Genomic DNA, 25,637 nt, shown 5'->3' with positions numbered 1-25,637 from the left:
GCGTGTGAGATGGTGTGGAGGGGGTATTAGTTTGAATGCTATATACCTATGTGGTATGTGACTTTTGTTGCCATGATGCCAGGTCTCTCTTGGAAATGAGATTTTTAATCTCAATGAGATTTTTTACCTGGATAAATAAAGGATTAAAAAAAAAATGCCATGGCTAATATGCACATCTGTGACGGTGCTGTTAATTATAAACTTGGTAAAAGGGTTTTGGATCAAAGAGGCATAGATGATACCAAAACACAAAACATGACTATGCAGCTCTAATTAAAGGAGTCTGATCTGCAGTCACCTATAACAAACAGCATGGCAAAGAAAACTTAAACTCTGGAGCAGCTGAAATCTCATATCAAGCAACAGTAAAAATGCATCAGCTGGCCATAAAGCTAAAGTGATGCAACGCAGCGCAACGCTGGACTGTGAAAGTGTTTTTAGGAAGGATGGGGGGAAAAAAAAAGGGGGGGGGGGGGGGAGAAACAAGACCAAAGCCACTTCCTGTCTTGACCCGTGTAATTTCAGAAGAATTTGGTTTTTGTATGTGGTCACATCCTGTTTATAAGTCTGGCCGAACACTCCGAAGGGCGACAAGTAATCCCTCTCGTGGTGTCGGGGCTTTGTGCTCGTTACACAGCAGCAGATCAGTGCGTTCTCTCACACGTTATTAAAAAAAGACGATTACTAGACTTGTGGAAAGCTCTTATTGTGCGTTTGCCAGCTTGTAGCTGACTCATGAGAAAACTCTTCCTTTGCAACACATTTGGAGCTCGATGAATCAACACTGCCCTCCTGTGGTCATACTTTAGACATCCAGTCACCAGGGAGGTTCACAGAATATTGAATGATCTGCCCTGAGCACTCATGAAATGCTATACTTAATCAGCAACAGCCAGTGCATTGATTTATGGATTTATGGGTTCTTTTATAGCAGTGGACTCGGCTCTGTCTCGATTCTGGAGACATGAGCACAGGAAAACATTAGACACACAAGCCTGGAGCTCAGTAAAAACAGTGCAAAGGTTATAAAAAGAGTTTTATTAAAGGGGCGTAATGTACTAGTTCAGGGGGATCATTGCAATTATCTGCTGTTTTTAAATTTGATTCCCACTACTCGGCGTCAGAAATGGAAATCAAAAGTAAAACTTGGGAAATTGACCTTGTGGGTAAAATTTGGAGATTAAAATGACGATTTCCTGAGCTGGAGAAAAATGATCATTTATATGAGATAATTCTAAAGTACAAAGTTAAAGTTTTGCTTTCAAATGATTAAAAAAGAGGTTTATGCCTTTTCTTCTTCTTTTTTGCTGCCTGCAGACAACAGGTCCCAGAGAGAAACCAGAAGAAGAAAAAGAAGATGAAGTGGAGGGCGGAGCGTTCCACGGCCTCCCACAGGTTCCACTGCGCCATATTGTGACCAAGCTCATCATCTCCATCATCTATCACACGCGCGCACACACACACGCACACACACCAACAAACCTTTGGATGTCAGGGAACTCCCCAGCAGTGGTCAAACTACGGGAGCACAAAAGGGACTGGGGGTTGGTTGAGGAATGACTCGATGGATCCAGGAAGGATGAAATTGATCTGAAATGTTGGACTCGGCCCCTCACGATGCCTCGGACTGAGCGCTACGCCTGCCCCCCTCACTATATGGTCCTTTTCAAAGGTTTTTCTTCTTTCTTTGAGAACCTCTCCCCATCTGTACTCGTCCCTGAAATGCATAGTTATCTAATTTATGAACTTACTATGAAACGTGGCACAAGACAACAAACTGTCCGGGAAAGACAGGGGTCAGAATCACCTTGGACTTGGAACCTTTTGTCCTCTTGAGCAAGGGAAGGAAAAGCAGCGGTGTTTGTGGTTTTGACTCCCAGCAGTCTGTCCCCACGCACCTTCAATTCCGGTGGGAAAAGCTCCGACGTGATGCCCGACGAGGCCGGCTTTGGATCCCTGTTCTCTTTCTGCAGAGCGGACGAAGCCGAGAGTGGTGACAATAGATGTTGTGCAGTGTCGTCGATACGTGGACGGTGAGCCCAGTGAGTATAGTGAGCGTGAACATTGTGGTGATGTGGTTTGGAAATGTCAGTTTGGAGGGCGGCGAGAGGGCAAGTGAAAGAAACGTGTCACATGTGTCAGTGAATGCTACGAGCAGATCAGCAAGTGTTTGATTATTGTTAAAGAGAATACTGAGACCGGTTGGCGTGGCGATCTGTTAAAGGCCTTGTTTACACTCTTACGCGGGACTAGTTTCTCACGTGCAAACAGACGGCACCAGGAGCCACTTTGTCTCGAAGTGTTTGACGGTTGGTTCGGTTGCCTCTTCAGTCGTCGTCGGTAACGAGTGCAATCTGTTAAGTACTGTACGATCAGCTGTCCTGATACTTTTCTTTTCCTCCCATGTTTTTATAGCTGAAATATTACAGAAAAATATGATTATATTTGATATTAAAAAAACAAACTGTGGCAATGTAAAGAGATTCAGTGCTGTTTTACAGAAGCTCTCCAGGAAAGTCTTAATGAAATAGAATAAGGGATAACGAGAGCTTCGTGATTTGCGCTGGCCACTAACCAAAACCATGTGATGTCACTTTATTTCAGTCTACAGGCTGTTCAGACTGCACCACTGAATTCAGGACTACGTCATAAGATAAATCTGTGTGGGGGGTAAAAACGGTAACCTGGGAATGTGTCGGCGGCGCGGCGCTCCCAGGGCTGAAAGCCATGTTAGCTTAGCCACAGACCACGGTTAGGTGTAGGGAAACTGCACACTAGAAGCAACAACACGCTCAGTGACTCGGTGCTCGTGGTCGTGCGGTGGATAGGAATGTACAGTTTAATAATATACGAAATGGCTCGTACTGTTAACGCACTAAAGTTTCAGCTGACACTTTGCTCTCTGGATGAATACGGACTCTTGAAGGAAGGAGTGCATCTTTTTTTTTTTTTTTTTTTTTCTTTTTGCACTTTTAATACGATTTCTCACTTTCCTATCGGCATGTTGTTTTCTTTCTGAATCAGTAATAGAAGCGAGGAGCACGGTAACAACGTCTGAATGTAAAAATAGGGAAAACGAAGCGAGCTGATAGGTGTCGTAACGCTGTGTGCCTGTTGCCTCTGTGGTGATTGTAACAGAGTAAAACTAGGATGGGACTAAAAATATTCAAAAGGTATTTAAAAAAACGTTGTTCGGTATTCAGTTTTGAATTTAAGAAGGCTGCCCGTGAAAAATCATTTATTAAATGACAAATTCACCTGAGCGTGGAAGTGGGAATCGCCCTCTGCTAAAGGAGGAATACAACATTGACAGTACTGATCGACATTTACTGATCAGGAGTTTCCAGAAAAGGACTCCAGCTATTACAGAAGCAACAGACTCCAGGAAAAAAGAAGAAAAACCGAATGTGTTGAAAATGTTGCATCATGTGTGTTTGATACCATTTTGTATTATTGATATGAATCTTGTGTTTTATAAGGAATTAAATAATTTATTACTGTCTGTTACCTCAGTGTGTCCCAGACCTGGACAAAGAAAAAAAGCTCCCCACTGTGTGTGTTTTTCAAATTTCCTGGTGAGGCTCGTGCTAAACTAAGCAAACTACCTGCTGGTATCTGTTTTTTGTCCAGAAACATTTGATTGCTGCCTTTCTCGGGTTGATCAAAATCCCTGAGGAATCCTGAAAGGGCGATTGTGAGTAAATGAAGAGCTTCTGTTTAAATTATGTAACAGATTTCAGTTTTATACATCCCGAAACTTTGTAAGTGAATGAAGGTGGAAACTTTTACATTTGGTTTGCAAAAAAGGAGTTTTCACAAGTTGTGTAACGTGTTTTTTGGCAGGTCTGTTGTGTTCTAACTGGCTGTGTCAGACTGAGGCGCTAGACGAGGCACAATCTGTGGCCTTCTTCTCTAGCCTCAGGGGTCGATTATATTTCAATAAAATAAATAACAGGACTGTGATTTATCTTTTTAGACACTTTTTGGGTGGGTGGGGTGGATCCGTAGAATATGCAGTACTCTCCTGATCATGTGATCAGAGTGGCGTTCAACGGCTGCTCGTGTTTCCTGTCGCCTTGCTCGCTCAGCAGAAGCTCCCCTCGTTAATCTTCAGAGACGTCACACTCCATCGACTTCAACTGTGAGAATGCTGAAAGCTTCACTTTTGCCTCGTTGGCAAAAAAAGCCTGTCCAAATTCCTCGGAGGGGATTTGGCCAGGTTGGCACACAGAACAAGTCCTGCATGTAAATCATTCATAGTCCTGTTCCTGCACAGGTGAACTGGGAAGAGGCTGCTCAGTGTGAGTCCAGGTGGACGAGCAGTGAGTCATGCCCCCAACATTAAATGATCAGGACATGAAGCAGAAAAGGTCATCTTTGCCGTAACTAGAAGATTGTTTCTGCTTTAATGACGCTCTAAACTCAGTGTTTTTGCACACTTACATGAATAAATGAGAGAAAAATGAACCACATTCTGCTTTGATTTAAAATGCATCACCACTGCTCACCACTGGGGGTCAGTACTTCACTGTCGCTACAGTGGTACCAAAAGCTTTGCCAAGCACACCTTTGCATTGTGAGCAAACCCACAGACTGCTTCAAGGACCCACCCCCCCAAAATGGACAAATTCAGAATTAAAATGGCAAAAATCTCAAGTTCTCCGAGTAGTTTGAAAACTCACAAATAAGTCATTTATATGGAAATAGAAAAATACCAAATTGAGGCACAGCAGCCTGAATACATTAACCAGGAGTGATGTTTTTTTTGAGGCAGGAGCAAACAGAGCCTCATGTTGCCGTAGCACTGTTCAGGGACTCTGGGGTCTTTACAGCATGTCCTACTTTTCATTAGAGCAATCTGTGCATTCAGATGCACACCAGACACTTTATTAGGTACAACCTGTGAATGCTGGGTTTTGCCTTCAGAATCAAAAAGCTGCTGGAAACATTCCTCAGATATTCGCTCCACGTTGACGTGACTGCGTCACACGGCTGCTGCAGATTTGCCAGCTGATGAGAATCTCCCGTTCCACCACATCCCAAAGGTCCTCTGCAGGGATCTGCTGACTGAAGGCCGTTTGAGTCAAGTCAGCTGTCTTGTTCAAGAAACCAGTCTAAGATGATTTGAGCTTGGTGCCATGTTATCCTGAATGAGCCATCAGATGATTGGTGCACTGTGGCCATAAAGGGATGGACATGGTCAGCAACAGCAGCTTGTTTGGTAACAAACAACCCACTGACACCTGCTCAGCCGGCTGGCTTAATTGCACTCTCCCATCATCCTCTGCAAGCTTTTTTCAGCTAGATTTACTTGAGCTGCATTTTCAAGAGCAGAACCTCATCACTAAGTGCAATGGTACGCTCACTGATTGTTACAATGAAGCGGGCCTTCCTTTCAGTAGCATTTCAAAGGATCTCCTTCTTGGTTTTGTACAATTTTAAGGACATGGAAGTAGGCTGTGCTAAAGTGCGCGCATTATTAAATGGATTGAGGGTAAGAGAGAAGCTCCAAGTGAAAACCGTGCATTTGAAATGTAAAAAAGAGGAAGATGTGCTGTAAAGAGCGGTCTGTGAGTAAGCATATGCAGCACGACTGAAGTGAAAGCCAGATTCAGCAGCTATGCACTCAAAGGTTTGTGTGCTAAAGCTCTGCTCCGTGTCAAAGGTGCAGAAAAGATTAACACAGCAGCTTTGACATCAAGAAAACTGGGACTTTTCACTTTGCTCCTTTATGTTTAACTCACCGTGTGGCATCCAATAACAGCTTGATTAGAATGATTGCACGGTGCCTCACAATTTCAAATGGCAGATGTAACGGGAAACTAAGCGACTGATTGCAGTCATTTTCGGTTGAGGTGGAGTTACAGAGGCAGAGAGGTGAGGAAGTCTCAGAGGGTGGCCTTGTCGAAGGTGCACCCAGACGCCCCGCTGTGGTGCAGCTGTATGGAGGGTGATATTCAGCACTTGGGTGAAGTATAAATGACTGGAAAAATCACTCCAGTAAAGCCTGAAGCATAGCAATTACAGACTGTAAGCGGCAGCATGGCGACTCGGAGATTTCAACCCCAGCAACTTCTGTGAGGAGCATATTTGCTCCAGCAGCACTAAGTTCTCCCACCAAGTTATTATGTAAGGCTCGATCACTAAAGCTCTAAACTAACTATTGGGCTCATTTTTGATTGAAGGATTTTAATATCTAGAATTTCAAGATTATTATTCAATAAAATGTTGTTATTGCATACGTCAAAATATATACATCCATTTTCTTCTATTACTCCAATTCAAGGTAACAAGGGAGCTGTAGTGTATGTTAGCATATAGGGCTAATATAGAGAGACAGACAGCCATTCATACGTTTAAGAAAAAGAAGTTCAGTTTCAACCTGTGAACAGTCAGACTCCAACGTCCAGGAAGGTGGTAGGAAAGCAGACTACGCAGACATTTCAGGTTCCCAGAGGTGAGCAATTTATTTACAGTGAACTTAATTTACGGTATAGGGTTTATTGGCGGGTGGTAGTGATGTGCGGATCGATCCTGAAATATCGATTCCTCCGACCGTCTCACACTTTGTTTAATTAGTTTTCTGTTTGATGTTTATTCAGCTGTGTAAAAACCCCGGAGGAACCCTCCCGAGGGATTAATAAAGTTAAATTTAATTTAATCTAATCTAATAACTTTAATCTCACGAACAAATAAAACACTGAAAAAGCCAAACAATAACATTTTTAAGTTATCAAAGTGACTTATATATGTTTAACCCAAGTAGTGAAAGACCGCAGGGGTTTGAAGACGATGTGTCGGTCGGCTCAGATATTTGAACTTTACACAACACGCTCAGTGACTCGGTGCTCGTGGTCGTGCGGTGGATAGGAATGTACAGTTTAATAATATACGAAATGGCTCGTACTGTTAACGCACTAAAGTTTCAGCTGACACTTTGCTCTCTGGATGAATACGGACTCTTGAAGGAAGGAGTGCATCTTTTTTTTTTTTTTTTTTTTTTTGCACTTTTAATACGATTTCTCACTTTCCTATCGGCATGTTGTTTTCTTTCTGAATCAGTAATAGAAGCGAGGAGCACGGTAACAACGTCTGAATGTAAAAATAGGGAAAACGAAGCGAGCTGATAGGTGTCGTAACGCTGTGTGCCTGTTGCCTCTGTGGTGATTGTAACAGAGTAAAACTAGGATGGGACTAAAAATATTCAAAAGGTATTTAAAAAAACGTTGTTCGGTATTCAGTTTTGAATTTAAGAAGGCTGCCCGTGAAAAATCATTTATTAAATGATAAATTCACCTGAGCGTGTGTAACCGGTGTGATTCTGCGTTGTGTCTGATAAAAAAGGTAAAAGAAAGAAAGACCTCCAAGTAAATAATTTGCCCACTCCAGCTCCTACGACCAAATACAGACAGTGGGGAAGAGGATTAGCTCAACCCACCACAGCTCCCAAGCTAGCAAGGAATACATATTCATGCTATCATTTATGGCGCCTAAAACACATTTATGACACACACATACTACACACTTATAACATCTTACAAAAACAGGCTCAATAATGACAATAACTGAATTAAAATCGCAATCATAAACATCAGGGTGGTTAAATATGAATTATGTGTGCTTTAAGGTGCTGGAAAGAAATGACACCCACCTCTCCCACAGGGGAATTGTAGAAAAAGGGGAGAGGCAAAAGGGGTACACTGTATTTATAGTATTGCACCAAAGAAGAAGAAAAGAATGAGGAGGGGCTCTAACTGATAATGAACACAACTACAGGCTTGGAGGTCCTAAAAGTCAGGTATAAAAGGAGAAGTTTGGGGGTTTAGAACACATTTTGTGTAATTATAACAATGTTATTTATGACTCTGTTACATTCACCCCCCAAGAATTACACAAAATCCTAAAGGGTACACCAAAAAAAAAATATAAACCCACAATAACAGATACAATGGCCTCAAACAAATTCACATCGCATATACAATGAATTAGATCAGCAACATAGCTTCCTCCAAGGAGGATAAGAGACCTGAAACCTGCTCGGCGCCTAGCAAGATCCCAGGACTTTCTATAGACAAAATGAGGTGCCATTTACACCACACAAAACAGGCCATAATATCTATGGGCGTCACTATCAGACTGCACAGACTGACAAAATACAATGAACTCTGTGCCTGTATTATTCTTTTCCAAAAACAATAGCAATGAAAAACATACAGAAATAAGCAAATTCACACATCAATAACCGCTGCTTGAACAGGTTCAACACCAAGGAGTGTTTCAAGTTGAGCCATTGATTCAATCAAGCGACGAACTGGTTTAATGATTCTACCAAAACGTGTGGTAAGTCCTTGATCCACGTCCACATTTTTGGGTTCAAGAGAATGAAAAGTGTGGGACGGGAAAGCAGCAGGGGAGCCTGGGGAGGCTCCATCACCAGCCAGCCCACCAAGATCAGAAACACCCATTATGGGAGGGGTCCCATGAACGCCATCTTCGACCGGGTCAGCGGCAGATTGCTGATGGATCCATGATAGTGTGCGGTCATCACACTCGCCAATGCTGGAGACGGAATCCACAGTCCAGGTGGCAGGAGGTACAGCTCCTGTGCCCCCAAAAGATGTCACAGACCCATCCAGGTCAGACTCAGCGGGGCCACTGACAACGCTCACAGCAGGATGTGCAGCATCGTCATTCAGTGTTGTGTCCAAGGGCAAAAAGTTAACTTGAAGGAGCAGGTTGCGATGCACCACACGCTCATGACCTTCTTTGTCTCTGATACGGCAGATGTGAAGAGCAGGATCCAAGTCAACTACCGTGTACACAACAGGTTCCCATTTGTCAGAGAGCTTCCTTTTTCCTCTGACTCCCTTGTTTGCCAACAACACCTGGTCCCCTAGTGAAAGAGGCAGACCCTTCACTTTTCTGTTGTACTGGTCAGACTGGTGTCTCTGCTCCATTGTGCTGTGTTCCTGGGCTCGGAGCATGGCAGAGCGCAGGTCATCCATCAGTGACTTGACATAGGTATCATAGTCACAAATGGTGTCATCATGAAGGACATCCCGAAACATGAGGTCAACTGGCAACCTTGGCACCCTCCCAAACATCAGGTAGAATGGCGCAAAGCCGGTGGTCTCGTGTGCCGTACAGTTATACACAAACGTCATGGACTGTATCATCTGCGGCCATTTCTGCTTACATCTGGGGGGGAGGGACCGTAACATGTTTCCAAGGGTGCGATTAAATCTCTCTGTGGTACCATTACCCATGGGGTGGTATGGTGAAGTGTGGGATTTGGCAACGCCACCCAAAACCAGAAGCTCTGCAAGCAGCTCACTCTCAAAACTAGCTCCCTGGTCAGAGTGAATGCGCTGAGGGAAGCCATACACACAGAAGAATCCATCCCAGAGCTTTTTAGCGACTCTCTTAGCTGTCTGATCCTGGCATTGGAATGCATGTGCTAATTTTGTGAAGTGGTCAGTAATCACAAGGACATCCACAGACTTGTTGTTGCTGTCCTCAGCTGACCAGAAGTCAATGCACACAAGTTCCATTGGAGCACAGGTCTTAATGCTTTCCAACGGGGCCCTAGCTGCTGGCTCTGGGGTCTTGCTGAGAACACACCTGCGGCAATTTCTCACATGACCGCGCACATCCTTCTCCATATCATACCAGAAAAAACGCTGACGAGCCAAGGAGAGTGTGCGAGGTTGACCTTGATGACCAGCATTGTCGTGTATGCCAGACAGCACCACTTGTTTTAGGGAGTCAGGTACCACAAACTGGAATCTCTTGTGTTTGGTCAGTGCGTCCCTCACGACTCTGTAGAGGACACCATTGAGGAATGTGAGCTTATCCCATTGTTTCAGGAGCCGCAACGTATGTTGGTTCTCATGACAGCGCTCACGTCTGGAGGGTCTGCGCTTACGCTCAACATAGCGGGCTACTCTGGAGATCACAGGATCCCCTGTTTGATGAGACAGGAGATCAGCACGGGACAGCGCATGAGTAACATCACAGTCAGGTGGACTGATGGAGGTTAGGTGACCAGCGAGGGATGTTGCACGCTGGCGAGAAGCAGACTCCCACTCACAGAGCGAAGACATGAGAGAAGACACGTCATCAGTTGACAGAGACACATCAAGCACAGCAGAGGGTGGAGCACTGCGTATCGATTGAGGTTGACAGGTCAAACGGAAGGCATCTTGGACACTGGCATCTTTCACACCACTGACTTGCTCTAGCAGCTCAAAGTAGGGCTCCGACAGGAGCCGCTGGGCCAACGGCCTCACAAACGGTTCCCTGCTCAGGGTGTCTGCCACAATGTTCAGCTTTCCAGGAACATATTTGATCTCAAAGCAGTATGGTGCAAGCTTAGAGACCCAACGCTGTTCACAGGCATCCAGCTTTGGCTTAGTCAGAATGTATGTGAGAGGATTGTTATCAGTCCAGACAGTGAACCGATGACCCTTGAGCCAGTGGCTGAACTTATCGCACACAGCCCACTTCAGAGCCAAAAATTCGAGCCGGTGTGCTGGGTATTTGGCCTGACTGCGGCTGAGAGACTTACTAGCAAAGGCTATAGGTCTTGCTCTCTCCTCACCAGCTGGCACCTGGGATAAGACAGCACCCAGCCCATCCATGGAAGCGTCAGTTGAAAGGATGAATGGCCTCTCAAAATCAGGATGTGCCAGCACCGCACAGCTGAGGAGTGCACCTTTGAGTCCCTCAAATGCTTTCTCACAAGCAGGAGTCCAATCTTGAGGGGTGAGCTTGCGAAAAGTTCCAGGTTTCCGACTCCCATGGCAGCCTTTAGTCCTCTTCTGACCGGCAGTTAGAGCAAAGAGTGGCTTCGCAATACGAGAGCACCCTGGAATAAAATGCTGGTAAAACATCACCATGCCAAGGAAGGATCTCACTTTCCTCTGAGAAGGGGTGCAACCGTCACCATCCATAAGGTCAGTCTTCTGAAAATTGGCGATAACCCTCACTTTATCCTGATCAACCGAGACACCACCAGCATCCACGACATGACCCAAAAACCTCACAGAGCGTATGAGAAAGTGACATTTTTTCTGCGCCAGCTTCAGATTGCTGGTCCTCAGGCGAGAGAAAACAATCTCAAGACGTCTTAGGGCCTCCTCTTCTGAAGGCGCAAACACCAGCAGGTCATCAAGATAACACAGGAGGCTGGAAAAGTTCAAATCACTAAAGATGCTGAGCATCATCCGCATGAAAGATGCTGGGCTGTTGCATAGACCCTGGGGAAGTCTGTTGTACTCATACAGGCCAAGAGGTGTAGTGAAAGCAGTGTACCGTCTGTCAGACTCATGGAGGGGAACGTTGTAGAACCCAGATGTGAGGTCCATGGTGCTGAAGAAAGCATTCCCACCAAGGGCAGCAAGACAGTCAGCCTGATGGGGCAGTGGGTGAGCATCCTTAATGGTTTTGGCATTGAGCCAGCGGAAGTCAGTGCATATCCTCAAGTCACCTGACTTCTTCCAAACCATTACCAGTGGCGAGGCGTATTCGCTGGTGGACTTACTGATGATGCCTTTCATCTCCATGTCTGACAGCACCTCTCGCAACTTGTGATAGTGAGCCGGGGGTACTCTGCGATAGGGAAGCCTGAAAGGGCGGTCGTCAGTGAGGTGGATACGATGGACAAAGTCTTTCACCTCACCACAGTCCAGTTTGTCTCTAGAGAACACATCTTGGTAAGTCAACACAAGCTCCACCAATTTCCTCTTCCACCCATCTGACACTTCACAGCCCTCAATATCAATGTCAGCCAACCCAGCATCTTTGAGTAGCTGTGCAGAGTCAGGCACAGAGTCTGATGAGGGGGGAAAACTGGTATGCTGGTCAGTCAGAGTCTCGCAGAGACCTTGAGTGATGGGCAGGTCCTCCACAGCAATACAAGGAAAGACATCCGCAATCTTAGCATTGCGACGAAGTGTCACAGGGCTCTCTGTTGGGTTAAGGACTTTCATAGGGACCCAACGATCTCCCCACATGGGTGTTATAATGCGCCCCACCATTATGTTCTTTGGAGTGGAACGGGCTGACGTGGGTTCCACAACGACAGTACTTCCTGGAGACACGAGGGCAGAAGGTGGCAGCTTTCCCCAAACTACATATTCTTTTTGTGGCAGGAGAGTGACACTCTTCCGCAACCTGACTGTACCTACTTTATCTGGCAACACAGGAGCAGACCACCGTGAGATACAGCTCAGCAACTGCAGGAAGTCTTCACAATCAGTGCCAGTGTAATTGGAGTTAATAAGCTCCCAGTACTTTGTATCAGCCTTCATCTTCTGAATGATGGGCCGGATCACATTGCTCCCCACGATGAGCTCATCTTTTTGCCCAGGAACCACAAATGTTGGTACAAGAAACCTAGTCCCATATACTTCAATGTCCAAATCATAGATGCATTTCGGTTGTGTGAGAAGGCCACCGCAACCAACCAGCACCACATTTTCAGGGATATGCTGCGGAATCAGAGCAACACCAGCGGCTCTTAGCTTGCTATCAGCCTCTTCACTTAGTGTGCATGACATACTTCCTGAATCAAGCATGCTTGTCAGGGAACACCGGCCACTGACCGACACTGGAGTGTAAAACAACTCACTAGCCCTGCCAACTCTTTGTGAACCCATAATAACAGTCTTCTCATCAGAGAGGCTACTACAGCAGTTAACATATATGGCTTCTGGGTCTGTTGCATTTCTGAGGGTTTCATCAACACTGCCCATGCTACCCCTCTCGTTACATGGGCTGGCTAGTTTAAAGCAGCATCGGTGGGAGGAGGGACTGAAACGCTTGGTTTCTGGTGCAACTGTGGGCATTCACGCCTCATGTGTCCAGGGTCAAAGCAGCTGTGGCATAGCTTGTACAGCCTACAATGCACATGGGTTGTGTGTTCATGTGAGCCACACACTCTGCACGAAGCACGATGAGCATTGCGGTGCCCATGGGAATGACCTGTGGGTTGTGGGCACCTAGGACCAGTGGCTAGTGATGCAGTGCACATGGACAGAACCTTGTCAAACAGTGCTACCATCTGTTGAACACCTGGCTCAGCTGGAGGAGGGCCAGAAACTGGCAAAGATGGGGGCATGACATGTAGAGTCAAAGGAGGACAAGCAGAGGGCTGCTGCACACTTACCATGCCATCAGAAGAGAGAGGCTGACATGTGGCTGCAGAGGGAACAGAGGGCATAGGATACGAGGCTGGCTCATGTGTTACTGGGACTGCTTGAGCACCGCTGGAGTGGGGCTGGCTGTTAACAGCGACAGGGCTCTGATGCGGGATGGACAGACTTGCTGTATTATGAGACAAAACACTAGACTGTCTCATTTTCCTCACATAGTTGTCCAGACGGCTCTGAACCTCAGCTGCAGTCCACTCCTCAGGGGCCTTCAGTTGAAAAGACAACGTAAGACTGTGGTCAGGACAGTGATTAATGAACATCGAAACAACCTCACTACTGGGGTCCTCTACCATCTTGCCGCGCCTGCGGAGACACTCATCAGCAGCATCAATAGACTTGTTCAACCGGATCCAGTAATCCATGGCGTTCTCACCTGGACGTGGCACAGTACTGTAGAAATCTTTCATGGGCAGGCTGGAATATGTCAAGTCGCTGAAGTTAGACCTCAGTATGTCAAACACAGCAGTAATAGGATCATTCCGATTCAACTCAGGGCGGCAACGAAGTGACACCTTGACCACATCTCTGGCTTTGCCAGTTAGTCTAGACATTAATATGGCAAACATTTCTTCATCTGTGTCACAGCTGATTCTGTGCAGATAACATCTCATCATGTCCTCCCATTCACCGATGGGAAATAGATCTGTGTTGTCACCCTTGAAGTATGGTGGAGCTTTGGTGTCTGACTGAACAACAACCTTCAGCTGGGACTGGTCATTGCAGCTCGAGGGCACATTCTGGGGAGACTGTGGCTGGGTGGGGGCTGGCTGGTGCATAGAGTCAAGAGAGGATGTGATATTTTCCCCAATTTGCTTTGCTAAGTCAGTGATCAAGCTGCTCAACATGTCACTAGTGACAGCCTGGGTGTGTGTTTGGCGTTCGCAAGCAGCTGGTGTGGAGCTAGCTGCTGGCATTAATGGTGAGTGCATCACTGGCTGGTCTACAGTGTGGGCACCAATACCCGGGACTACTGGCCTACCCCTCCCAAAAAACTTTGGAGCAATCTGATGACCCCTCCCCAAACCAAAGGTCATATTACTCCCCGCAGAGAACAGATCAGGCAAAGCGCTATCCACAGTTTCCTCACTTAACATGTTGGCCCAAGTGAGATATCACTGTTCAACAGCAAAAAAAAAAAAACGAGCCTAACCCCCACACACAATTATGCAAAACTTCACAAAACAATGAAATGTGGGGAGAAGAAAAAAAACATCAAAGAATCAAAACACCATAGAAAATAAAATGTTTTCTCCTCTCAATTAAAACAGGCTGTAAAAGCCAATATCAATAGAGAAAAAAAAATTACAATCCGTGCCTGTATAATTTGAGACAACAATATGAAACAGTGACAGAAATGATCACCTACGTATTTGCCCTTTAAGTTCACACGTGACAGAGATGCCTGCAAGCCAAATTACGGGGCATCGATCACACATGCGATATAAAAACCTGTGAGTCAAAGCACAGGGCACAGGATTCTGGCACACAGCTGCAGAGAGGAGGCGGGAAAACAGCGGCAGCAGAAGGAGGAGGGGTGGATCGCGGATTGGCGATGTGACGGGTCAGCGGCACCAAGTGTAACCGGTGTGATTCTGCGTTGTGTCTGATAAAAAAGGTAAAAGAAAGAAAGACCTCCAAGTAAATAATTTGCCCACTCCAGCTCCTCTCCCACAGGGGAATTGTAGAAAAAGGCGTGGCATTTATTTTTACATTAAACATAAAATATGCATTTACACGTAACATATTTGACATAAGATAAAACAAAAACAACATGAAATCTGACATACCTGATAAAAAAGGTAAAAGAAAGAAAGACCTCCAAGTAAATAATTTGCCCACTCCAGCTCCTACGACCAAATACAGACAGTGGGGAAGAGGATTAGCTCAACCCACCACAGCTCCCAAGCTAGCAAGGAATACATATTCATGCTATCATTTATGGCGCCTAAAACACATTTATGACACACACATACTACACACTTATAACATCTTACAAAAACAGGCTCAATAATGACAATAACTGAATTAAAATCGCAATCATAAACATCAGGGTGGTTAAATATGAATTATGTGTGCTTTAAGGTGCTGGAAAGAAATGACACCCACCTCTCCCACAGGGGAATTGTAGAAAAAGGGGAGAGGCAAAAGGGGTACACTGTATTTATAGTATTGCACCAAAGAAGAAGAAAAGAATGAGGAGGGGCTCTAACTGATAATGAACACAACTACAGGCTTGGAGGTCCTAAAAGTCAGGTATAAAAGGAGAAGTTTGGGGGTTTAGAACACATTTTGTGTAATTATAACAATGTTATTTATGACTCTGTTACACGTGGAAGTGGGAATCGCCCTCTGCTAAAGGAGGAATACAACATTGACAGTACTGATCGACATTTACTGATCAGGAGTTTCCAGAAAAGGACTCCAGCTATTACAGAAGCAACAGACTCCAGGAAAAAAGAAGAAAAACCGAATGTGTTGAAAATGTTGCATCATGTGTGTTTGATACCATTTTGTATTATTGATATGAATCTTGTGTGTTTTATAAGGAATTAAATAATTTATTATTGTCTGTTACCTCAGTGTGTCCCAGACCTGGACAAAGAAAAAAAGCTCCCCACTGTGTGTGTTTTTCAAATTTCCTGGTGAGGCTCGTGCTAAACTAAGCAAACTACCTGCTGGTATCTGTTTTTTGTCCAGAAACATTTGATTGCTGCCTTTCTCGGGTTGATCAAAATCCCTGAGGAATCCTGAAAGGGCGATTGTGAGTAAATGAAGAGTTTCTGTTTAAATTATGTAACAGATTTCAGTTTTATACATCCCGAAACTTTGTAAGTGAATGAAGGTGGAAACTTTTACATTTGGTTTGCAAAAAAGGAGTTTTCACAAGTTGTGTAACGTGTTTTTTGGCAGGTCTGTTGTGTTCTAACTGGCTGTGTCAGACTGAGGCGCTAGACGAGGCACAATCTGTGGCCTTCTTCTCTAGCCTCAGGGGTCGATTATATTTCAATAAAATAAATAACAGGACTGTGATTTATCTTTTTAGACACTTTTTGGGTGGGTGGGGTGGATCCGTAGAATATGCAGTACTCTCCTGATCATGTGATCAGAGTGGCGTTCAGCGGCTGCTCGTGTTTCCTGTCGCCTTGCTTGCTCAGCAGAAGCTCCCCTCGTTAATCTTCAGAGACGTCACACTCCATCGACTTCAACTGTGAGAATGCTGAAAGCTTCACTTTTGCCTCGTTGGCAAAAAAAGCCTGTCCAAATTCCTCGGAGGGGATTTGGCCAGGTTGGCACACAGAACAAGTCCTGCATGTAAATCATTCATAGTCCTGTTCCTGCACAGGTGAACTGGGAAGAGGCTGCTCAGTGTGAGTCCAGGTGGACGAGCAGTGAGTCATGCCCCCAACATTAAATGATCAGGACATGAAGCAGAAAAGGTCATCTTTGCCGTAACTAGAAGATTGTTTCTGCTTTAATGACGCTCTAAACTCAGTGTTTTTGCACACTTACATGAATAAATGAGAGAAAAATGAACCACATTCTGCTTTGATTTAAAATGCATCACCACTGCTCACCACTGGGGGTCAGTACTTCACTGTCGCTACAGTGGTACCAAAAGCTTTGCCAAGCACACCTTTGCATTGTGAGCAAACCCACAGACTGCTTCAAGGACCCACCCCCCCAAAATGGACAAATTCAGAATTAAAATGGCAAAAATCTCAAGTTCTCCGAGTAGTTTGAAAACTCACAAATAAGTCATTTATATGGAAATAGAAAAATACCAAATTGAGGCACAGCAGCCTGAACACATTAACCAGGAGTGATGTTTTTTTTGAGGCAGGAGCAAACAGAGCCTCATGTTGCCGTAGCACTGTTCAGGGACTCTGGGGTCTTTACAGCATGTCCTACTTTTCATTAGAGCAATCTGTGCATTCAGATGCACACCAGACACTTTATTAGGTACAACCTGTGAATGCTGGGTTTTGCCTTCAGAATCAAAAAGCTGCTGGAAACATTCCTCAGATATTCGCTCCACGTTGACGTGACTGCGTCACACGGCTGCTGCAGATTTGCCAGCTGATGAGAATCTCCCGTTCCACCACATCCCAAAGGTCCTCTGCAGGGATCTGCTGACTGAAGGCCGTTTGAGTCAAGTCAGCTGTCTTGTTCAAGAAACCAGTCTAAGATGATTTGAGCTTGGTGCCATGTTATCCTGAATGAGCCATCAGATGATTGGTGCACTGTGGCCATAAAGGGATGGACATGGTCAGCAACAGCAGCTTGTTTGGTAACAAACAACCCACTGACACCTGCTCAGCTGGCTGGCTTAATTGCACTCTCCCATCATCCTCTGCAAGCTTTTTTCAGCTAGATTTACTTGAGCTGCATTTTCAAGAGCAGAACCTCATCACTAAGTGCAATGGTACGCTCACTGATTGTTACAATGAAGCGGGCCTTCCTTTCAGTAGCATTTCAAAGGATCTCCTTCTTGGTTTTGTACAATTTTAAGGACATGGAAGTAGGCTGTGCTAAAGTGCGCGCATTATTAAATGGATTGAGGGTAAGAGAGAAGCTCCAAGTGAAAACCGTGCATTTGAAATGTAAAAAAGAGGAAGATGTGCTGTAAAGAGCGGTCTGTGAGTAAGCATATGCAGCACGACTGAAGTGAAAGCCAGATTCAGCAGCTATGCACTCAAAGGTTTGTGTGCTAAAGCTCTGCTCCGTGTCAAAGGTGCAGAAAAGATTAACACAGCAGCTTTGACATCAAGAAAACTGGGACTTTTCACTTTGCTCCTTTATGTTTAACTCACCGTGTGGCATCCAATAACAGCTTGATTAGAATGATTGCACGGTGCCTCACAATTTCAAATGGCAGATGTAACGGGAAACTAAGCGACTGATTGCAGTCGTTTTCGGTTGAGGTGGAGTTACAGAGGCAGAGAGGTGAGGAAGTCTCAGAGGGTGGCCTTGTCGAAGGTGCACCCAGACGCCCCGCTGTGGTGCAGCTGTATGGAGGGTGATATTCAGCACTTGGGTGAAGTATAAATGACTGGAAAAATCACTCCAGTAAAGCCTGAAGCATAGCAATTACAGACTGTAAGCGGCAGCATGGCGACTCGGAGATTTCAACCCCAGCAACTTCTGTGAGGAGCATATTTGCTCCAGCAGCACTAAGTTCTCCCACCAAGTTATTATGTAAGGCTCGATCACTAAAGCTCTAAACTAACTATTGGGCTCATTTTTGATTGAAGGATTTTAATATCTAGAATTTCAAGATTATTATTCAATAAAATGTTGTTATTGCATACGTCAAAATATATACATCCATTTTCTTCTATTACTCCAATTCAAGGTAACAAGGGAGCTGTAGTGTATGTTAGCATATAGGGCTAATATAGAGAGACAGACAGCCATTCATACGTTTAAGAAAAAGAAGTTCAGTTTCAACCTGTGAATAGTCAGACTCCAACGTCCAGGAAGGTGGTAGGAAAGCAGACTACGCAGACATTTCAGGTTCCCAGAGGTGAGCAATTTATTTACAGTGAACTTAATTTAATGTATAAATTAACAAAACTTCCCCCAAATCAACTCAATTAACAAAACTCAACAGAACATGGATCAGGTAACACAGCTCACCTCTCCTCTCTCTTTCTTCTTCTTCTACAGTATAGGGTTTATTGGCGGAACATTAACACAGGAGGAAGTTTTCCCACATGTTCACTGTGTGAAAACCCCGGAGGAACCCTCCCGAGGGATTAATAAAGTTAAATTTAATTTAATCTAATAACTTTAATCTCACGAACAAATAAAACACTGGAAAAGCCAAACAATAACATTTTTAAGTTATCAAAGTGACTTATATATGTTTAACCCAAGTAGTGAAAGACCGCAGGGGTTTGAAGACGATGTGTCGGCTCAGATATTTGACGTTTACACAGCTACATTCTCACCTGAAAATATGTTAAAAGTCTTTTTGCGACCCAGAAAGAGAAATAAGAGTAATATTAAAACTAAGTCGCTGCCGCCATTGTTGGAAACTGGAATTGGCTGGGCCGCGCTATGAATTCTGCGATATGGTTTTTCAATGTTGTTGTCCGGGTGGAAAATCGGGAGAATTTTGGCTCCGGGAGATTTTCTGGAGGGGCGCTGAAATTCGGTATTCTCCTGGAAAAATCGGGAGGGTTGGCATGTATGGTTGTGGCAACATCACTAACCTTGTCAAACGCCTCAGAGTAAATCATATCACAGGATATGACGAGCGTATGTTGAGACGAACTGAAGAGGAGGACAGGGACAGGTGCTGCTAGGGCGAGACAGATGTCTCTCACGGGGTCCTTTAGTGCTGCAGGCAGGCAAGGTGTTCAAATAGCACACAACTTCAGTTTTATATGATGAACTCTGCATTATTAAGTGATAAGAACAAGTGATCTGATGTCCTGTAATCATTATGACGCTATAATTTAAGATACAATAAATAAAATAAGGTTTTGCACAAAGTATCGTCGATACCGCCCTGAATATTACTTGGGATCGGAAAGGAAATCAGTGGTATGCACATCACTAGCGGTTGGCAAACAGCAAAATGGAGCCTCACCGCCACTAACTGGTGTGGAGCGTCTCTCTCTTGAATCTAGTAGAGACTGGCTTTAAATAGGGCTAACAATTTCCCTCCAATTAGCCCAGCCAGTACCACTCACTCGAACTGAGGGATCTAAAACTCTACACAGATGATTAAAAAGACACAAAACCTCTTCACACTTCTAATATGCACATTTACACAGCTAAATGGTGGTATTAATGAAAAGAAAAACATTCAACAAATCCCTTTAAACCTTAACACAAAAAAAGGAAGCATTTCTATTGACAAAGAAACCCCTCCACTTGGTTTGACCTGCTGATGTCATGTGTGACATCAGCAGGACTTTAAAATGAGGAAATGCTAGGCAGGCATTTCCCCACACCTGATCTTCGTGAAGACTGAAAAGACAGAACAAAGTAAGTATGAACAAGTGACTTAATCTGTAACGTAATAAAATATAAAGAAACATGTGACTGAGTATTTGCCTTAATTTGCAGAATGTTTGATTTGCTGGCAACAGAACGCTTCCACAAACAAACCTGGGATAGTGAGTGCAGCAATGTTACTTGACAAATGGCAAATCATAGCAAAGAAATAGAAACAGAATAATGTGTATAATGTGCAAAAAAAAAAAAAAGGTAAACACATATGGGACAAATGGAGAGCATTGCAACTGCTCATCCACTTTGTCACACAACCATAGTCTCGGTTCTTCCACACGATAAAGAAACTGTGCTGCAGTGAATGACAGACATCTGTTGAGCTAAACTGTAAGAAATAAATGCATAAAATTGCAGAAAGGGTTCTAACTGAGAGCGAAAAATGGTAACTTCAGTTTTTCTATCTTTTAGTTTGAAAGAAGCACAACCTGAGAAACGTAAGAAAATAAATAAAAGTAAAAGTCCAAAATTTTTGCCCCCCTCGATATTTTCCAAAGCCATCCCGTGCGCCAGTAGGTTATATAAGGATGTGACTTTCAAAGCCATAATTCAATGACTTCAGTGTTCAGTTTGTCAGTGACAGATTCCCATTTTTACCCCCACAGCCAGCCCGGGGTTCACTGCTCTGCCTCAGCTGATCTCATTCTGTACCTAAAATCAAACCACAAATTCACCTGAATCTGTCAAGGCCTGTGATCTTTGTCCCGCCGCCTTCTCCACAAAATCAGATTATGAACTTATTGTGAATAAGAATGAGAGTTCAAGTTCAAGTTCAAATTTTATTCGCCACATGCAGACCATACACACACAACACAGACATCACATGGGGATACAAGTCAGAGAACGTTGCATTATAGAAAAAAACACTGAAATGTACACTACAATGGGAAAGTACAAGAGGAAAAAAAGAGACCTCTGCTCATGCTGGGCTACAGGAGGATAGCATGAGAACAGGAAACAAAAAAACTCCTCTGCACAGAAAGCACATAAATGTCCACAGTACAACATTATAGAGCATGTGACCAGCAAGAGGGTTGGGTAGGGGATGAGGAGTAATCCCAGGCAACACAGCAGCCATCCTGCCACTGCGTCGAGACTCCAGCGCGGGCCCAGACCCGCCTCGTGTTCCCAGGAGGCAACAAGCATCGAAGGCAGTAAGAATATTAATAAGAATATTAGTAATCAAAATAACAAAATATTGTTTTTTTAGCAGGTCGGAGGAGAGAGAGAGGCTCGTAGTTATACACTAGTGTTCTACTTGCAAGTCATGTTTTCTGGGAAACTCATCTGTTAATATGATCAGCCAAAATCCTCCTGGCTCTCTGTCTGTCTAGCTATGTAACTCTTTCTTGATATTTTCTGCATCAATTAATTAGATTTTTTTAAAATTTAAAATAAGTGGGAATATCACTTTTTTCTTTTGCTTTAAAAATTCAGTTTACAGTTTGTGACTAGCTAATACTGGAAAAAAAGGAATAACTTTCTGTCGCCGTGGAAATGAGAGACCTCAAACTGTCACCAGATCCAATTCCATTTCATCTTATTGTTATGCATTAATGAATTAATAAATAAATGCATCAATAAGCGTTTGACAGATAATCCCGACAGGCAGCTGAGACACAGAGTCATGTAGAAAAGTATTCCTGCTGCTTTTTTATTGCAGCTGTTACATCATGATTTGCACTGGTGTGAAAAGTTGACAAATCAAGGAAGAAAAAAGGAGTTTGGAAAATGTTTTTTCCTCAGCCAGTGGGATTACTTCATATGTTTCATACTTTAGATCCCGATTACTGAGCCTGTTGTTGGTAATACTGTGGAGCTTCAAGAAATAAAGGGTTTACATGATTGACATGTTTCTCTCTCTCAGCAAAACCTTCATTTTTTCATAAGAGGGAGATTCAGAAAAATGACTTTGAAAACTCTAATATTAGAAAAATATGAATGTGTTAAATAGATTCGGTGAGGACTCAACGTAACACAGCCACTACAGAAAAGCCAGCTGAGTGAATGAATGTGTGGGAGGAAAAGCACTGTACAGTAAATTTATATTAAATACATTGTATGAATGTATGAGGGCTTTAAAGTCAATAACACTGGAGAGGAGCTTCTATCTTAATAAAGTTGAACATATTTGAAAGCAGGAAGAGAGCAGATGGTGTAATTTAGCAGATTTATTAATGTCACAGCTCTATTATTAAGACACTTAGAATCCGAAGGATTATAATTTAGCTCTTTCGGCTGCAGACTTGGTGGTATTTAAGGATGTGAAAGTAAAGAATAAATATCAAAACAGGAAATAGGTACTCTGCTCTGGGATCAAATATTAACCTGCTCCATATCAGGCTATGTTATATCATCATGGTATATTACCATGGTGATATACCGAGGTAAGAAGTGAACCATCCTCATAGTACAGAAAATCCAGGGTTAATCTTGAAGTTACCTGGATAAGATTGAAACCTTTTCTGCTTATAATGTGATAATAAAAGCAAACAAACTGTAAACAAATACAAAAGACAAAAGGTGCAAACACAGGGAAGCACGGAGATTAAGAAACCTGGGAGACTAAAGAAAGAGGAAAATACTAGTAAAACAGACAATCAAACAAAGGCTACAAGGAAGAGAGGATTATTTATACCAGCAGAGAGATTCAGGGAGTGGAAAGAGCTGGAAGGAAGGAGACAGAGGTGCAGACAATCAAGAAAAGTAAAACAGCTGTGTGCAGATCAACAATGGATCATATATCGAGTGCAGGAGAGAGTATGAGCGTGCAGCGTTTAAAGCGTGGAAGTACTGACCTTACTTCGACTTTGAATTCATTAAAAAGTGACAAAAACATTAGTGTCCGCTGTGCGTGGGAAGAAAACTTCTTTTTACAGCGAAAAAAACCCCTAAACGTCCAAGCAAGCAACAAATACGCTGCCGCTGGAATGTGAAATTCACAGAGAAACTCGCGGATTCTTCAACTGACCGCTGCGGCACACCTGCACCAGGGCAAACCTCCGGCTGCCCCACTCCTGCTATAAAGGTGAAAATAGAGCAACAGGACCGCTGAGTCTTTGACTTTATTTATTTTCTGCTGTGTTTTACTTGCATCTATTTGAAAGACTGAGTGTAAACACAAAAAATATTTTATTTTATGTGCTGGAATGTGCAGAAAATAGGTTTAAATGTTAAACTAATTTCTTCCAGTCAGAGAATGTTGCAGATAATTTAATGTTTGCTTCATGTGTAAAGTTAAAAGATTAAAACTAATAAAACAAGTTTTAAAAAGAGACTTTTCCATTTGATTACATTTTGTATGATGGATTATGCAGAAAAAGTAGAATTGGGCTGAAAGATCTATCACTTTATCACCTACTCAGGGTGTAAATCGTGTTTTTAAAAAGTAACTAAGTAACTAATTGAATGTTGAATTCAGTTATCACATTACAGTTATAATTATGCTGTTACTCGTGTTACAAAGGTTCTCGTGCTGATTTCAGTTTGTTTCCAAAAGGGTGAGGTTAACAAGTCTACAAATTTTGACTGCAGATGTTTTATTGCACAAAAGCACAAGTGTGGGATGGATATGCCATAAAATGCAAACGGCATCCAGGACAGAAAGAAATGCAAAATGCAAAAGTTTTGCTTTCTGCAACCATCTGTGCAGACAGCATGCTAACGCAAAGCTAACAAAAAACCCCCAGAATCGATGTCAAAGCTGAGTGCATGCAGACCCCAGTCCAGCATCCAGAGCCTGAACCTTAACAGACACAGAAGGCAGTGATAAGCCTCCATACAGGTTTATTAGGTATTAGGCCAAATGGGACAAACTACTTCCTTTTGGTCCAGGTCCTGTGCAAGCCCTGTGACCTGACAGCAGGAGAAAGCAATGCAATAGCATTTGATTAATATAGCCTTGTTTTATACAAAATGCCTCGCGGAGCGGCTGAAGATGAGCATCTCTGATGTCCATCTCATATGCACCGAGACATCTAAAACTCCTGCAACCAAAATGGATAAAGGGTTTAAACTATATGTGACTACAAAGTAATGTGTATGTATATGTACTTTAGCTTAGCTTAGTACATTTTAGTATTAGCTTTGTAATTTTGTTCTCCAAATCAGTATTCAATTACATCTATCATAGCTGACTGAAAATGTTGTCATTCTGGATCGATTGCTTTCTTACAATCACATATACATGATTGCTTATCACTTTTTTTAAACCAGTATCAAACAAAGACATGGTGACGAGTGCTGTCTATGTGTAAAGGTCAAATGCCACACAGGCTGAGAGAAGTGTGAAGGATGGGTTGAGGGTTCTGTCCAGTTTTCCAATTTTTCACCTGTTCCAGCTCAGGGACAGTATTTATCAAGCCTTACAGGGTAAGTGATCAAATCAAATCACTCTTTATTGTCACATCACATGTGCAGGTACATTGGTACAGCACATGTGAGTGAAACCCCCTGATCATGACCAATCCCCTTGATTATCTTAAACTCTTCATTAGTATAGTGTCGACTTTTGTTTCTCAAGCTTTAAGTTTGAGAAAAAGAAGATAAAAATACTGTTTTATTAACCTGGCAAAAATGTGCTTTCATAGGAATCATACACAAAAAATGGGACGTTAGAAAAATATTTTCTTGTAGTTTTGACAGTCTAAGTAAATGTACCTTTTGATACTTGTATTTAAGTAATATTTATTTAAATTAGTTCGACTTTTACTAAAGTAAAATCTTTATTCTCACCTGAGTATGCCTTTTGGGTACTCTGTGCTCAAGTGCGAAAGTTTTGGGTGCAGTGGTTTTTAAGTATATGTATTCAGTGTTGGGAAGGTTACTTTTAAAATGTTTTCCACTACAGATGACAGAATACATGGTTTTCTTAAACCATTCAAAAATCACAAAACTAAAACAAACACTCAATATACCTACAATATTGATCAGTTTCCCTGCATGCAGTCGATCTAGAACTTGATCAATTCCTCCATTAAAACTCGTGGTCACACTAAAAAAAGTCCAGCAACACGCATTAAAAATGGGCACCTACAATAATAAATGATCCAAACAAAATGGCAAAAGCCTCTTACCGAACGATATACCCACTCGCACCAGAGTGAGTTAATCGCCTCTGGAATTTCCCACAGACGAGTGTTTCACAGATGACTTTCTCGCTGGCTACTTTTACCCTCTCACATTATTATTGTCTTTCCCAGAAGAACACTGTACAAGGGCTTGGTTGGTGACCCACTTGACATCTCCTTGCTAAAGATTGGAGAATCATACAAAGACTCTGATGTGACAGATTGACCTCTAGCAGCAACTATGTCCATCAGTGACGAGCACACTCTTGTTGAGACAGCTTTAGGCTTAGCACAAAAGGTCAGTGTGCTCTCTTACCAGCAGTCCTTACTACCC

At 43.3% G+C, this 25,637-nt stretch overlaps 1 protein-coding gene across 2 annotated transcripts in view; it reads left to right on the top strand.

Annotated features, from left to right (window-relative positions):
• The window catches only part of mrasa (muscle RAS oncogene homolog a), a 34,626-nt gene extending 14,366 nt beyond the window's left edge, over positions 1–20,260 (top strand). The window contains exons 6-7 of one of the 2 annotated variants that reach the window (XR_015125351.1): positions 1,318–2,042; positions 3,631–20,260. Coding sequence is in view for 1 of the 2 variants with exons in the window: in XM_086266570.1 (XP_086122696.1) it covers positions 1,318–1,417 (100 nt within the window). In the remaining variant the exon portion in view is untranslated. Of the gene's footprint in view, positions 1–1,317 lie in introns of both variants that reach the window. The other variant, XM_086266570.1, reaches the window with a different exon arrangement.
• Positions 20,261–25,637: the final 5,377 nt, after the last annotated feature.

Source organism: Aulonocara sp. 'chitande type north' Nkhata Bay, linkage group LG16, assembly GCF_057382095.1.
Source record: "Aulonocara sp. 'chitande type north' Nkhata Bay isolate Kocher_YH1m ecotype deep benthic linkage group LG16, A_spYH_male_GT1.1, whole genome shotgun sequence".
Lineage (NCBI taxonomy): Eukaryota > Metazoa > Chordata > Actinopteri > Cichliformes > Cichlidae > Aulonocara > Aulonocara sp. 'chitande type north' Nkhata Bay.
This window is presented reverse-complemented; position numbering and strand designations above follow the sequence as displayed.